The sequence below is a fragment of the Oncorhynchus clarkii genome, chromosome 26 (genome assembly GCF_045791955.1).
Source record: "Oncorhynchus clarkii lewisi isolate Uvic-CL-2024 chromosome 26, UVic_Ocla_1.0, whole genome shotgun sequence".
NCBI lineage: Eukaryota > Metazoa > Chordata > Actinopteri > Salmoniformes > Salmonidae > Oncorhynchus > Oncorhynchus clarkii.
In genome coordinates, this window is record NC_092172.1 from 570,524 (window position 1) to 586,302 (window position 15,779).

General features: G+C 40.1%; 1 protein-coding gene across 2 annotated transcripts; it reads right to left on the reverse strand.

Annotated features, from left to right (window-relative positions):
- Positions 1-712: 712 nt before the first annotated feature.
- Positions 713-6,708, reverse strand: LOC139385204 (glycoprotein endo-alpha-1,2-mannosidase-like). Of its 2 annotated transcripts, none has more exons than XM_071130315.1 (5): positions 6,597-6,708; positions 4,487-5,136; positions 4,264-4,373; positions 2,117-2,193; positions 713-1,818 (listed from the first exon to the last, which is right to left on the reverse strand). In XM_071130315.1, the coding sequence occupies exons 2-5, from the start codon at positions 5,013-5,015 to the stop codon at positions 1,185-1,187; spliced, it is 1,350 nt and encodes a 449-aa protein (XP_070986416.1). In that variant the 5' UTR covers positions 5,016-5,136; positions 6,597-6,708; the 3' UTR covers positions 713-1,184. The 2 variants fall into 2 exon arrangements, with proteins under 2 accessions (XP_070986416.1, XP_070986415.1); XM_071130314.1 differs by lacking the exon at positions 6,597-6,708 and adding an exon at positions 6,352-6,587.
- Positions 6,709-15,779: the final 9,071 nt, after the last annotated feature.

A 15,779-nucleotide genomic window follows, 5' to 3' on the forward strand; every position in this document is an offset into this window, starting at 1 on the left:
AGAAAACAATTGGTAACACACTACGCCGTGAAGGACTGAAATCCTGCAGCGCCCGCAAGGTCCCCCTGCCCAAGAAAGCACATATACATGCCCGTCTGAAGTTTGCCAATGAACATCTGAATGATTCCGAGGACAACTGGGTGAAAGTGTTGTGGTCAGATGAGACCAAAATGGAGCTCTTTGGCATCAACTCAACTCATCTTGTTTGGAGGAGGAGGAATGCTGCCTATGACCCCAAGAACGTCACCCCCACCGTCAAACATGTAGGTGGAAACATTATGCTTTGGGGGTGTTTTTCTGCTAAGGGGACAGGACAACTTCACCGCATCAAAGGGACGATGGACGGGGCCATGTACTGTCAAATCTTGGGTGAGAACCTCCTTCCCTCAGCCAGGGCATTGAAAATGGGTCGTGGATGGGTATTCCAGCATGATAATGACCCAAAACACACGGCCAAGTCAACAAAGGAGTGGCTCAAGAAGAAGCACATTAAGGTCCTGGAGTGGCCTAGCCAGTCTCCAGACCTTAATCCCATAGAAAATCTGAGGAGGGAGCTGAAGGTTCGAGTTGCCAAACGTCAGCCTCGAAACCTTAATGACTTGGAGAAGATCTGCAAAGAGGAGTGTGACAAAATCCCTCCTGAGATGTATGCAAACCTGGTGGCCAATTACAAGAAACGTCTGACCTCTGATTGCCAACAAGGGTTTTGCCACCAAATACTAAGTCATGTTTTGCAGAGGGGTCAAATACTTATTTCCCTCAATAAAATGCACATCAATTTATAGCATTTTTGACATGCGTTTTTCAGGATTTTTTTTGTGGTTATTCTCTCTTTCACTGAAAAATAAAACCTACCATTAAAATTATAGACTGATAATTTATTTGTCAGTGGGCAACGTACAAAATCAGCAGGGGATCAAATACTTTTTTCCCTCACTGTATAATTGCCCAAATATAACAGTTATACATTAAAGTACAAATCATTATAATCATATAAAGCAGGACAAATACCACACAATTCAAGGCTGCCCTTTCATTAGTTAATCTGTAAAACCATGATAATGTTACCTACCATACAGGACAAAAAGTAAATATAGGTTTCTGTCACATGCACTATTGTCGTCAAATTCTATAATCTATATTGTGTAAGACAATTTCTGGCAAGATTGAATGTACTTTTTGTATCATTCTAGCCATCTCTTCCTTTCATTGCTAAATATTGCTGCCCATTTGCGAGTTACCTCTAAATAGACAACAGGCTTGTGTGGGAAGTAGTCTAGGTACACAGTCTGGCTTGTTTTTGGAATTGCCATCTCAATCTGGGTTCCCTCATGCCATTCATTAAATGATGTTATAGATATAATATCAGCACCTGCTTCTAGGGCTGCACTCAGGGCCATTTCATAGTACTTCCCATTAATGCGGTTGCGTGTATTCTGGAAATTCCAAGGCCTAATACTGGTGTCAATATAACCTGGCCCCACACTCGGAATGAACAACAGGTTGTTGTCTTCACAGAATGTTTTAATGGACTCCCAATTGCGGTGAGTGGAGCCATAGGAAAACCCATTAGTTGCAAAATAAGTGTAGACTCCGTCGAAACCTGCCGTGACGATATCCCTCTTGTGTTTCTCTTCAACAAGAAGGGCTATGAAGATACCATCATAGGGAGTATCTCTAATGCTACTGCTTTTGGTGTGTTTAAGGAGTTTTGCCCACTGTTCTGAGTTGAGTAGATAGGAATCGTAGACGTAGAATAGAGGAAGAAACTTGCCAGTGTTTGTTCTATGCCTGTAGAATGCAGGGTGCTCACCATATCTTCAAATAGAATGACAGGATTACAAATTAAGTACCATTTTACAAATAGGGTCTACTTACAAAGATTAAGAAATAGACATGATCTGATTGAGTTAGGCATTGGGCTGTTCAATCATATACAAATTCATAAAGCTGAGGTAATATTTTAAACATTGCATATATAAGGTATTACTGAACAAATAAATGAGTTCACCTGGGGTAAAAACTTATGTTGAATAATAATATAAGTGGAACTATTGATACTGACAAGACTAAAGGCCAATCAGAAATATAAAATAAGGAATGATGTAATACTTACTTCTCTATGATGTACTTGACATTGTTAAACATACTTGTTTCATCTCTTCCTTTGTATGGTTCAATGTGAAAAGCAACCTGTGTAGTACACACAAATCAACAGTAATATGGAAAAAAAGAGGCAATGGATTTCAGAACTGAAAAATTGCTTTCTTTTTATGTTGTCAAAAGAACACATGTACATTGGGGTCCAAAAGTATTCACACCATTGATAAAGATGAGAAAAATGACTGTATTAAATAAATTATTCAAATACTGACCTATATTGTGTTCTAAAAAAATTGCTCAGAGAAAATAGATTTAGTTTAACAAGTAATAATTTATTTTCTCAAAAAGGTAGAAGTCGAAATGATTGACACCCGTTTTCAATACCTCACCTAGCGAGGATAACGGCACTGAGCCTTTTTCAAAAATATTTTAGGAGTTAGAAAACACATGGAGCGGGGAATCTTAGACCATTCCTCACAGAATCCTTCCAGATCCTTGATATCCTTTGTCTGCGCTTATTGACTGCCCTCTTCAATTCAAACCACAGGTTTTCAATGGGGTTCAAGTCCAGAGACGGAGATGGCCATTGCAAAGTGTTGATTTTGTGGCCAATGAACCATTTCTTTGATGTGTGCTTGGGGTTGCTGGAAGATCCACTTGCGGTCAAGTTTCAGCCCCCTGGCAGAGGCAACCAGGTTTCTGACTAAAATATCCTGGTACTGGGTAAAGTTCATGATTCCTCTAACAAGGGCGCCAGAACCAGAGGAAGCAAAATAGACCCATTTATTTTTATTTTGACGGGGAAGACATATTGAGACCTGGGGTCTCTTTTCCAAATGCGCCCTGTATAATACAATATAAAATACACATTAAAAACAAAATATATATTACAATACAAAAGCACAGCCATCCTAAGCACAAATAAAACATCACAAATCACTCAGAAAAACAGTTACATTCCTCCACAAATAAATTGGCAATCAATATATTAAAATTGCCCAAACGGCACCAGAACATCAAGATTAAATCTATTTAGAATTTTGTTCCAGCAATACGGTGCATTAAAACTAAAAAAGTATTGAACTAGCTCGGTGGAGACCCTAGGAACCAAGTGTTAACCAATCTTGTGAACAAGTGAGTCAACTCAGGTGATCCACCACCAAGCAAAATAGCCCCATAACATCAACGATCCACCACCATATTATAAAGTAGGGATTGGGTTATTTTCTGCTCATGCATTCTCATTTTGACATCAAAGAGTTGTATTTTCTTGTCATCCAACAAATGTAAACACCTAGAGTTTGCTAAACTGCATTGACATTTGCCACTTGGATTGGAACCGGTGCTGTGGTAAAATGACATGAAAATAGAGCTCGTCGGGCATGCACACCAGTGGTGGGTTTGGCATCGAAATGAGAAACCATGAGCAGAAAATAACCGCATAGCTACTGTAAAATTAGGTGGTGGATCTTTGCTGTTATGGGGCTATTTTGCTTCCACTGGTCCTGTGGCTCTTGTTAGAGTCAACGGCATCATTGCAGCAACTTTTCCTGGACCCCATAATAAATACAAATACAAACGTCACCCAGTATCAGGATATTTTATACAAAAACCTGGTTGCTGAAACTGGCCACAGGTGGATCCTCCAGAAAAACAATGACCCCAAGCACACAAAGAAATGGTCAATTGGCCACAAAATCAACATTTTGCAATGGCCATCACAGTCTCTGAACTTGAACCCCATTGTAAACCTGTGGTTTGATTTGAAGAGGGCAGTCCCTAAACACCGAAAAATATCCAGGATCTGGAAGGATTCTGTATGGAGGAATGGTCTAAGATCCCTCTCAATGTGTTCTCCAACTCATAAAACATTTTCATAAATAGGCTCAGTGCCATTTTCCTCGCAAGGTGCGATATTGAAAGGTATTGAAAACAGGGGTGTCAATCATTTTGACCCCTATTTCCTCTAATCGCTCTCCTTAAGCAATTGTATTAGTACAAAATAGAATATCCCCATTTCTTTGAGCATAGAATATAGCTCAGTGTTTTAATTATTTATTTTGTTCAGTCATTGTTGCTCATCTTTTTAAAGGTGTCAAGAACTTCGATCCCCACTGTATATGAGCCATGCTTGCTCTTTTCATTGATTATCATACACACCTTTACATGATATGCATGTGCCACCTCCAGTATCAAAGGCACAATGTCATCTGTTGGCTCACCGTTTTCATCCTTCATGCCAGGTGGATACCAGGAAACAGCAAGAACACCTAGAAATGCACAGACTGAGTTATTCAACTGATCATGAATGACATGGCAGACTTGGGTCTTACCGTAGCAGAAAAATACTAAATTAAATGTATTACCAACATCAAAGCCTTACCAATAGCTCCTGCTCGCAGTTGCTTCATGTGAGCTTCAATAACAGAGGGGTCCCTGGAACTATAAGCTCCTAAAGCAGGATAGAAGTTAGCCCCAATGTCATCTGGTGGGCTGTGTCTCCCTCTTGGGTATCCTGCTGCCACCTTTGAATCCCAGTGTGGCAGAAGAGGGTGGTCCCAGTGAATGTACTTTCCATCAAACTGTGTGTTGCCATACCATGTGTAGTAAAAGGCATGAATATTGTAGTTTGGAGCAGGGAATTGCCTAAGGGCAGCCTCTACGTTCTTGACCCTCTCAGAGTCTATGTCAATCATTTTGGTCAGTGCTTCAGGGACGACACTGTCAATATTACCAAGCATTTGAATGGCATTTTTTCCAGGTCCTTTGATATTAGGGAACAATTCGGGCCCAAAGATGCTTCCAAATGGAGAATATTCTGGTGTAAAGGACTTTAAAACAACTGTTACTATGAATATGAGCAACACCAAACCAATAAATGTGGAGCAAGATCTTCGTCTAAACCTTGCCATTCTTCAGTTAATGCTTGTTGTGATCCACTGTCCATTCTTGGGAGAACTGTTAACATTAGGGGTTTTGGGGCTTATTGTTGTCAATGAAACTTGGCTGGTCCATGTTGGTTCATTCTACAAACTGAAATGCAGAAACAAAAAAACAGGTTGACTAATTATCCATTCATGATAGGGCAGTGTTCCCCCCAAAAGAGTGAGGATCATTTCTAAAATGAAGCAGTTTATATTTGACCAGCAGAAAATGAATGGTGGCGGACAATGGTACACGAACCCGATGTTAACTTTTATGCCTTTCCCTAACTCTTACTGAAACTATACCTGACTATAACTTTCATTAATTCTGAGCCCTATGCCTACACTTTCTGCAGGTTAAATATCCACTTCCTTATTATTATTGTCTAGAGTGTCTACATTAGCAGGCCTATCATGTATTAATGCTTCAATTAAATAAAAACAACAAAACAGGTCCCTGCCACTTGTATTGGTGTACAGCTGAGGTATATTGCTAGGGAAATGTAACAGACATGTAAAGGAGTTAAGGAATGTGACTTTCTTCTACAATTGTCCATGTAATTTTTCATTACCTAAACATTGATTTTCAGTTTTAGTGTGAGAAAGAATCAATAGTCAAATTCAACCCCACTAAAATGTACCGAAAGTGCTCTCTGGATCCAAGGACTGACTGTCCATGAGATCCAAAAGTTAGCCATATTTTGACGATGAGTCATTTAGCAGACGCTCTTATCCAGAGAGATAAGGATGACGTGCCTTGCTCAAGGGCACTGGCAGATTGCGAAACTGATCTGTTTGTGGATTCGAAACAGCGAACTTTCGGTTACTGACCCAACGCTCTTAACCGCTAGGCTACCTGCCGACCCGTTTAATTACATTCGTGTTGCTTGTAAATAATGAATAAATAAAATCGTATATGTTGGGTTATGATGAAGACAGAAAGTTGTAGTAAAATCGTGAAACATACTTGTATTCTTCAAGAAGCAATGGGTAGCCAAAATATCAAGAATTAAAAGAACATTGCAGCTTCCCAATTCCCAGACACTACGTGCAATGTGCTAACGTTAACAGTTAAATAGTTTCTTATTGCATATCAAGTGATATGCCGGGAAGGCAAAATATTGCAATGTGAAAGTATTTTGTTATGATTATTGTATAATAGTTACATTGTTACAACAACAAACATTTCACTGCGCTATGCGGAAATCCTACATTGAAATTATACTACCGGAAGATTACTCAGTAAGAAACGCATTGCCATAAAGTCGAAATGAAGCTATATTCTTGCAAAATACGACAATTCAACTATCAAGGTTAACATTACCATCATTCATTTTCTTGCTGTTGTTCTCTCCGGACATTGCTGCACTGAACTTTAGACTGGACAGGACAGCAGAAATCCGAATGAGCTACATAGCGTATTATCTATTTTGTCCGAAGCACACTAAAATGTTGGTTTCACTAAATTAGACATTAGGTCACAGGGTACCTACATACGCTATACGCAAGACAATCTACTTGTGAATTGACGCTATGCATTGTTCCTGTTCAAGATTTGTCATAGCCTACCTCATTGTGTTGGTGACATGTGACGGGTTTCACGTGCTGCGTAGGTAGACGGCGTATAGATCTACAAGTAATCTTACCTAATGCCAAAGCACTCTATGATCCATCTATGTTATTGAAGATTTGTGAGTCTGCGCTGCGCTCAAGCTAACAAAATTGAACAAGCAAATGAAAAACAGCAGTCAAGGGTGCATTCCCAAAGCATGTCGCCCTCAATCTTTCAAGAAGACGTATTGCATTAAACCAGCCAGCAAAATATTAGTTATGAATAATTATTTTCTTGTGCATAGTGTATGCAAATTGTTTGTTTACTTCCACGAGCAAACGTTTCTCTGTGATACCACAGAGAACCCTCTACATTACGCAAAAAAGAACACCATCTTTGTGGCGTCATAAAGGAAAGACAATATTTTCGATCCTTTAATAAGAAGACTATCCCATTTTGCCAGCTAAAGCCAGTGGTGAGTAAAATCATTGATATATTCTAATGTACTTCACCCATGTATTTGGACTAGGGACACATGTAACTAATTATTGAAATACTGAATTATCAAGAATCAGATGCATTAATCCACCTAGCCCCAACTGTGAACCCGATTCCACGCTGAATACAGTTTTCACTCTGGTGCAATTTTCCCAAGTAGCCTACATTTTCCATGGTTTATTATATGTTAGAATGACTTACTAGGCATACAACAAACAAATTCACCAACTCGTCCACGGAACCAAATCAATCTTCAATTAGAACACATTTTCTTCTTTTAACAATGCAATACTCAAATGTATTTTATCAAAAGGCAACAAAATCATGTAAGGCTGAATCCAACTCCGGAATCAAAATTGTATAGTGCCTTCCATTGAGTAAAATGACGTTAGAAAAGTCATTTTCCAGACTTTGAAATCCACTCATTTTCGGTTTTGAATGAAAGTTGGAAATATGTATTTTTCTGACGTTGAAGTCACGTTTTCTGTTCTATACTGAACAAAAATAAAAACACAATTCAAATGATTTTAATGAGTTACAGTTCACACAAGGAAATCAGTCAATTGAAATCAATTTGGTCCTAATCTATAGATTTCACATGACTGGGAATACATTACGCATCTGTTGGTCACAGATACATTTTTTTTTAAAGTAGGTTTGTAGATCAGAAAACCAGTCATTATCTGGTGTGACCAACACATCTCCATTATCTAATGCAGCGCAACACATCTCCTTCGCATAAAGCTGGTCAGGCTGTTGATTGTGGCCTGTGAAATGTTGTCCCCCTCTTCGTCAATGGCTGTGTGAAGTTGCTGGATAATGGCAGGAACTGGAAAACACTGTTGTACCAATCGGTACAGAGCATCCCAAACATGCTCAATAGGTGATATATCTGGTGAGTATACAGGCATGGAATACAGTGCCTTCAGAAAGTATTCATGGAAGAACTGGAACATTTTCTGCTTACAGGAATTTTGTACAGATCCTTTCGACATGAGGCTGTGCATTAATCATGCTGAAACATGATGAGATGGCAGCGGATGAATGGACCTCAGGATCTCGTCATGGTATCTATGTGCATTCAAATTGCCTTCGATAAAATGCAATTGTGTTCATTGTCCGTAGCTTATGCCTGCCCATACCATAACCCAACCACCAGCATGGGGCACTGTGTTCACAACGTTGACAAACCGCTCGCCATACACATGGTCTACATTTGTGAGACCGGTTGGATGTACTGCCAAATTCTCTAAAATGACATTGGAGGTGACTTATGATAGAGAAATGTACATTACATTCTCTGTCAACAGCTTTGGTGGACATTCCTGCAGTCAGCATGCCAATTATATGCTCCCTCAAAACTTCAGACATCTGTGGTATTGTGTTGTGTGACAAAACTGCACATTTTAGAGTGGCCTTTTATTGTCCCCGGCACAAGGTGCACCTGTGTAATGATCATGCTGTTTAATCATCTTCTTGATATGCCACACCTGTCAGGTGGATGAATTATCTTGCCAAATGAGAAATGCTCACTAACAGATTTCAATTTGAAAACAATTTTCTACCCAAAATTTTAGAGAAATAAGCATTTTGTGCTTATGGAAGAATTCTGGGATCTTTTGTTTCAGCTCATGAAATCAAGACTTTAAATGTTGAATTTATATTTTTGTTCAGTATTTATAAAATCCACTCTTAGTTTATCAAATAACTTTTTTAAATCTGCTATGAATACCAGGCCTGCCTTCTTAGATGTTTCATGTTGTTCTATTCTAGTAGTTGTCGAATTTTGAAATGTATCGTCCATGTAAAAAACCTGTCCGATCAGGATGAACAATACATGGAAAACCCTTTTTTAATTCTGAGTGCTACACATTTCGCTGGTATTTTTGCATCACAACATTAAAGTGTGAGATGCATCCAGTTTTTTTAGATGGACTGGATCTTCATATTTGCCATAGGGGTCTTGTTTTAATAATAGTTAAATCAGACCTTCTTGCTGAGTACCTGAGACTACCATTTGAATAGGAGTAGTTAAAACAAACTAATAATGCAGAAAGGGAGGAGAGTAGGGTCAAAGAGGAAGAATCAGGAAACAAGAGGGAGAAGGATTTAGCAGAAGTATGAGATTATAGGATAGAAGAGGAGAGAGTAGTGGGAGAGGGGGAACAAAGATTGCGACACCGTATGACCATGTGGGTACGGTTGGAGGAGATGGAAACTGAAAAGGAAACACAGCAGTGATCAGAGACCTGGAGGGGGGTTGCAGTGAGATTAGTAGGCCAACAGCATATAGTAAAGATGAGATTAAGCGCATTGTCTGCCTTGTCGGAGGTGACTGGGAAAGGATGAGGTCAAAAGAGGAAAGGGGTGGATAAAAGGCAGACGTCGGGAGGTTGAAGTCACCCAGTACAATGATTGATAAGATAATTTGTTGATGATTGCTCACCAAGGTGTCAAGCTCTTTGGGGAACTCTAAGGGCACCTGGTGGGAGATAGATGACAACAATGTTAGAGTGGACAAGAGACAGCATGGAATTAATATGAGTAGATGGACAGGTGAGTGAGGGAGAAAAGAGAATCTCCACTTAGGAGAAATGAGTATGGTTGGGCGGTATCCAGATGTTTACATCGTCATTCTCTTATCCCGAGATTTATGGCATTACCGGCTAAGTACACAAGGGGGTGGCAAAAAAACAGCAAAAAAAGCCCATTGGGCATGTATTACCAGAATGCTAACAACATGTTCACAAGTAATAGCCAAGTTCCATGGAGGCAGCTAGCTAAATATGTTAACGAGCTCAAACGAAAATAAGTAATTTTATTTCTCAACCAATAATAAAGTATGTCATGGAAACGACGGGGACGAAGCACAAAACAAACACGTGTGTGTGTGTGTGAATTAGAGGTCGACCGATTAATCGGAATGGCCAATTTAATTAGGGCCGATTTCAAGTTTTCATAACAATCGGAAATTTGTATTTTTGGATGCCGATTTTTTTAATTATTATTATATATTTTGTTCCAACTTTATTTATCGAGGCAAGTCAGTTAAGAACACGTTCTTATTTTCAATGACGGCCTAGGAACGGTGGGTTAACTGCCTTGTTCAGGGGCAGAACGACAGATTTTTACCTTGTCAGCTTAGGGATTCGATCTAGCAACCTTACGGTTAACTAGTCCAACGCTCTAACCACCTGCCTCACGAGGAGCCTGCCTGTTACGCGAATGCAGTAAGAAGCCAAGGTAAGTTGTTAGCTAGCATTAAACTTATCTTGGTTGATGATATTACTGGTTTATCTAGCGTGTCTTGCGTTGCATATAATCGATGCAGTGCGCATTCTCGAAAAACGACTGTCGTTGCTCCAATGTGTACCTAACCATAAGTATCAATGCCTTTCTTAAAATCAATACACAGAAGTATATATTTTTAAACCTGCATATTTCGTTAAAAGAAAGGTTAGCAGGCAATATTAACCAGGTGAAATTGTTTCACTTCTCTTGCGTTCAATGCACATAGAGTCAGGGTATATGCAACAGTTTGGGCCGCCTGGCTCATTGCAAACTAATTTGCCAGAATGTTACGTAATTATGACATAACATGGAAGGTTGTGCAATGTAACAGGAATATTTAGGCTTATGGATGCCATCCGTTAGATAAAATACGTAACGGTTCTGTATTTCACTGAAAGAATAAATGTTTTGTTTTCGAAATAATAGTTTCCAGATTCTACCATATTAATGACCTAAGGCTCGTATTTCTGTGTGTTATTATGCTATAATTAAGTCTATGATTTGATAGAGCAGTCTGACTGAGCGATGGTAGGCACCAGCAGGCTCGTAAGCGTTCATTCAAACAGCACTTTCGTGCGTTTTGCCAGCAGCTCTGCACAATGCCTCAAGCATTGCGCTGTTTATGACTTCAAGCCTATCAACTCCAGAGATTAGGCTGGGGTAACTGATGTGAAATGGCTAGCTAGTTAGCGGGGTGCGCGCTAATAGTGTTTCAAACGTCACTCGCTCTGAGACTTGGAGTAGTTGTTACCCTTGCTCTGCATGGGTAACGCTGCTTCGAGGGTGGCTGTTGTCGATGTGTTCCTGGTTCGAACCCAGGTAGCGGCGAGGAGCAGGATGGAGGCTATACTGTTACACTGGCAATACTAAAGTGCCTACAAGAACATCCAATAGTCAAAGGTATATGAAATACAAATCGTATAGAGAGAAATAGTCCTATAATTCCTATAATATCTACAACCTAAAACTTCTTACCTGGGAATATTGACGACTCATGTTAAAAGGAACCACCAGCTTTCATATGTTCTCATGTTCTGAGCAAGGATCTTTAACGTTAGCTATCTTATATGGCACATATTGCACTTTTACTTTCTTCTCCAACACTTTGTTTTTGCATTATTTAAACCAAACTGAACATGTTTCATTATTTATTTGAGGCTAAATTGATTTAATTGATGTATTATATTAAGTTAAAATAAATGTTCATTCAGTATTGTTGTAATTGTCATTATAACAAAACAAAAAAATTGGCCGATTAATCGGTATCGGCTTTTTTGGCCCTCCAATAATCGATATCGGAGTTGAAAAATCATAATCGGTCGACCTCTAGTGTACATATACAGTGCCTTGCGAAAGTATTCGGCCCCCTTGAACTTTGCGACCTTTTGCCACATTTCAGGCTTTAAACATAAAGATATAAAACTGTATTTTTTTGTGAAGAATCAACAACAAGTGGGACACAATCATGAAGTGGAACGACATTTATTGGATATTTCAAACTTTTTTAACAAATCAAAAACTGAAAAATTGGGCGTGCAAAATTATTCAGCCCCCTTAAGTTAATACTTTGTAGCGCCACCTTTTGCTGCGATTACAGCTGTAAGTCGCTTGGGGTATGTCTCTATCAGTTTTGCACATCGAGAGACTGACATTTTTTCCCATTCCTCCTTGCAAAACAGCTCGAGCTCAGTGAGGTTGGATGGAGAGCATTTGTGAACAGCAGTTTTCAGTTCTTTCCACAGATTCTCGATTGGATTCAGGTCTGGACTTTGACTTGGCCATTCTAACACCTGGATATGTTTATTTTTGAACCATTCCATTGTAGATTTTGCTTTATGTTTTGGATCATTGTCTTGTTGGAAGACAAATCTCCGTCCCAGTCTCAGGTCTTTTGCAGACTCCATCAGGTTTTCTTCCAGAATGGTCCTGTATTTGGCTCCATCCATCTTCCCATCAATTTTAACCATCTTCCCTGTCCCTGCTGAAGAAAAGCAGGCCCAAACCATGATGCTGCCACCACCATGTTTGACAGTGGGGATGGTGTGTTCAGCTGTGTTGCTTTTACGCCAAACATAACGTCTTGCATTGTTGCCAAAAAGTTCAATTTTGGTTTCATCTGACCAGAGCACCTTCTTCCACATGTTTGGTGTGTCTCCCAGGTGGCTTGTGGCAAACTTTAAACAACACTTTTTATGGATATCTTTAAGAAATTGCTTTATTCTTGCCACTCTTCCATAAAGGCCAGATTTGTGCAATATACGACTGATTGTTGTCCTATGGACAGAGTCTCCCACCTCAGCTGTAGATCTCTGCAGTTCATCCAGAGTGATCATGGGCCTCTTGGCTGCATCTCTGATCAGTCTTCTCCTTGTATGAGCTGAAAGTTTAGAGGGACGACCAGGTCTTGGTAGATTTGCAGTGGTCTGATACTCCTTCCATTTCAATATTATCGCTTTCACAGTGCTCCTTTGGATGTTTAAAGCTTGGGAAATTTTTTTGTATCCAAATCCGGCTTTAAACTTCTTCACAACAATATCTTGGACCTGCCTGGTGTGTTCCTTGTTCTTCATGATGCTCTCTGCGCTTTTAACGGACCTCTGAGACTATCACAGTGCAGGTGCATTTATACGGAGACTTGATTACACACAGGTGGATTGTATTTATCATCATTAGTCATTTAGGTCAACATTGGATCATTCAGAGATCCTCACTGAACTTCTGGAGAGAGTTTGCTGCACTGAAAGTAAAGGGGCTGAATAATTTTGCACGCCCAATTTTTAAGTTTTTGTTTGTTAAAAAAGTTTGAAATATCCAATAAATGTCGTTCCACTTCATAATTGTGTCCCACTTGTTGTTGATTCTTCACAAAAAAATACAGTTTTATATCTTTATGTTTGAAGCCTGAAATGTGGCAAAAGGTCGCAAAGTTCAAGGGGGCCGAATACTTTCGCAAGGCACTGTATATAACACAGGGATGTAACCCAAACAAAAGAGTGAGGTGTAAACCTCTAAATAATACACGGGACGAGACCCATAATAACAAGTGCACAATAACAGGTAGCACAAAAGCCGATACAACAGAGCACAGGTACTCACCAACGGACATGGGACAATAATAGACAAGGACAATGGGGAACAGAGGGCATATTTATAGACATAATAATCAGGGGAAATTGGAACCAGGTGTGCGTAATGAGACAAGACCGTCCGGGGTTGGTGGTAATGAATCCAGTTCAGTGATGCCTAGAAAGCCGGTACGGAGCTGGCAACATAATGAGCAGCAGTACCGGGTGATCCATGACACTAGGGCAATGGGCCTGAATGCAGAGGAATGGAGAGGAGAAAAAAACACAAGGATGTCAAAAGATAACAGTGACAGCTGTACAGATAACTTATCCAAAGGTTTTTAACTTCTCAAACACGGCAGAAGGCTAACACATTATGATGCCCCGTCACTTTATTAATTCAGCCACTTACTTAGATAACTAGCAAGTTAAACTTAGGAAATCTTTGTTTTTCACACAGGAAAAATAAATAAATGCATAACAAATAATCTTGATGCGTTTTGTAAATGCAGAACTAAAATGCTTCTTGTTGGAATTTCTGCTCCGCATCAGACTAATTCAGTTACACTTCCCCACGGATGAGAATTCACGAATGGGCATTCTATCAGCCGACAGCGCTCTGACTGATGTGTAGTTACTTTTCTCCAATACTTTTCTCATGTAGTCAGCCTTCATTTCTCTGGAAAATTCAAGATTAACTTTAAACAAAACATTAGGAAATGTAGCTGGCTACGTTCATTCTATGATAAACATTAGAAATATGATGCCCATGCATAGTTTTGCAAAAAAATACTTTGCTTTTTCATTGTTAGCTCATTTACTATTGTGGTTGCCAGGAAAATAGTGTTGCACTTCAGTTGTCATCTGATGAACATTTAACAATTTTCTAGAGAATGTGTTGCACTAATGTATTTTCTGTGAAGTGAAAATATAGTTGCACGTCCCTGATCACTCTATTGAAGCAAAACAACTCTTGATATACTCTCCCAATATAAAACGCAACCCCTGTCAATACACAGCGCAACTCACCTGCTCCCACTTTCTTCCGTTGTGCTATTTACAAAAAGACACGTGACTGGCTCAACTGTTCTGGGGAAGCTTCATGATGTAAAATAATGTGACAGGTAACGCATTCCAGATTTTCAGATTTTACTCGAAACGTTAAATGGATTTCCCAAGTAGCATTGATCCAAAACCCTCACTCCGTCTAAACATGATTGTAGTGGTTTCCTATTTTCTACCACAGCTTTACTACTTTTGTTTCCCTTTTTCTTTGCTACTGTAACCCACTCATTCTCACTTTCTGTACTATTAGCTTCACCCGACTCGCAATTTCAAACAAAACCTCAGATTCCGTCACCTTCTCCCTAGCCACCCCTTTTCTCCCATCAGCCACCACTACTTAACAAACTCAAACAAAAAATAAACGTCCTCACTGTCAACTACGTTTATTTTCAGCAAATTTTACGTGTGAATATTTTTATGAACATAACAAGATTCAACAACTGAGACATAAACCACAATAAACCACAAGACATGTGACTAACACAAATGGAATAATGTGTCTCTGAACAAAGGGGGGGTGGGGGTCAAAATCAAAAGTAACAGTCCGTATCTGGTATGGCCACCAGCTGCATTAAGTACTGCAGTACATCTCCTCCTCATGGACTACACCAGATTTGCCAGTTCTTGCTGTGAGATGTTACCCCACTCTTCCACCAAGGCACCTGCAAGTTCCCAGACATTTCTGAGGGGAATGGCCCTAGCCCTCACCCTCCGATCCAACAGGTCCCACACGTGCTCAATGGGATTGAGATCCGGGCTCTTCGCTGGCCATGGCAGAACACGGATATCCCCGTCTTGCAGGAAATCACGCACAGAACGAGCAGTATGGCTGGTGGCATTGTCATGCTTGAGCATCATGTCAGGATGAGCCTGCAGGAAGGGTACCACATGAGGGAGGAGGATGTCTTCCCTGTAACGCACGGTGTTGAGATTGCCTGCAATGACAACAAGCTCAGTCCGATGATGCTGTGACACACCACCCCAGACCATGATGGACCCTCCACCTCCAAATCGATCCTGCTCCAGTAATGCTCATTAATGCGAATCTGACCATCACCCCTGGTGAGACAAAACCACGACTCATGCCAGTGAAGAGCGTTTTGTTGCCAGTCCTGTCTGGTCCAGCGACGGTGGATTTGTGACCTTAAGCAATGTTGTTGCCGGGGATGTTTGGTGAGGACCTGCCTTTACAACAGGCCTACAAGCCCTCAGTCCAGACTCTCTCAGCCTTTGCGGACAGCCTGAGCACTGATGGAGGGATTGTGCGTTCCTGGTGTAACT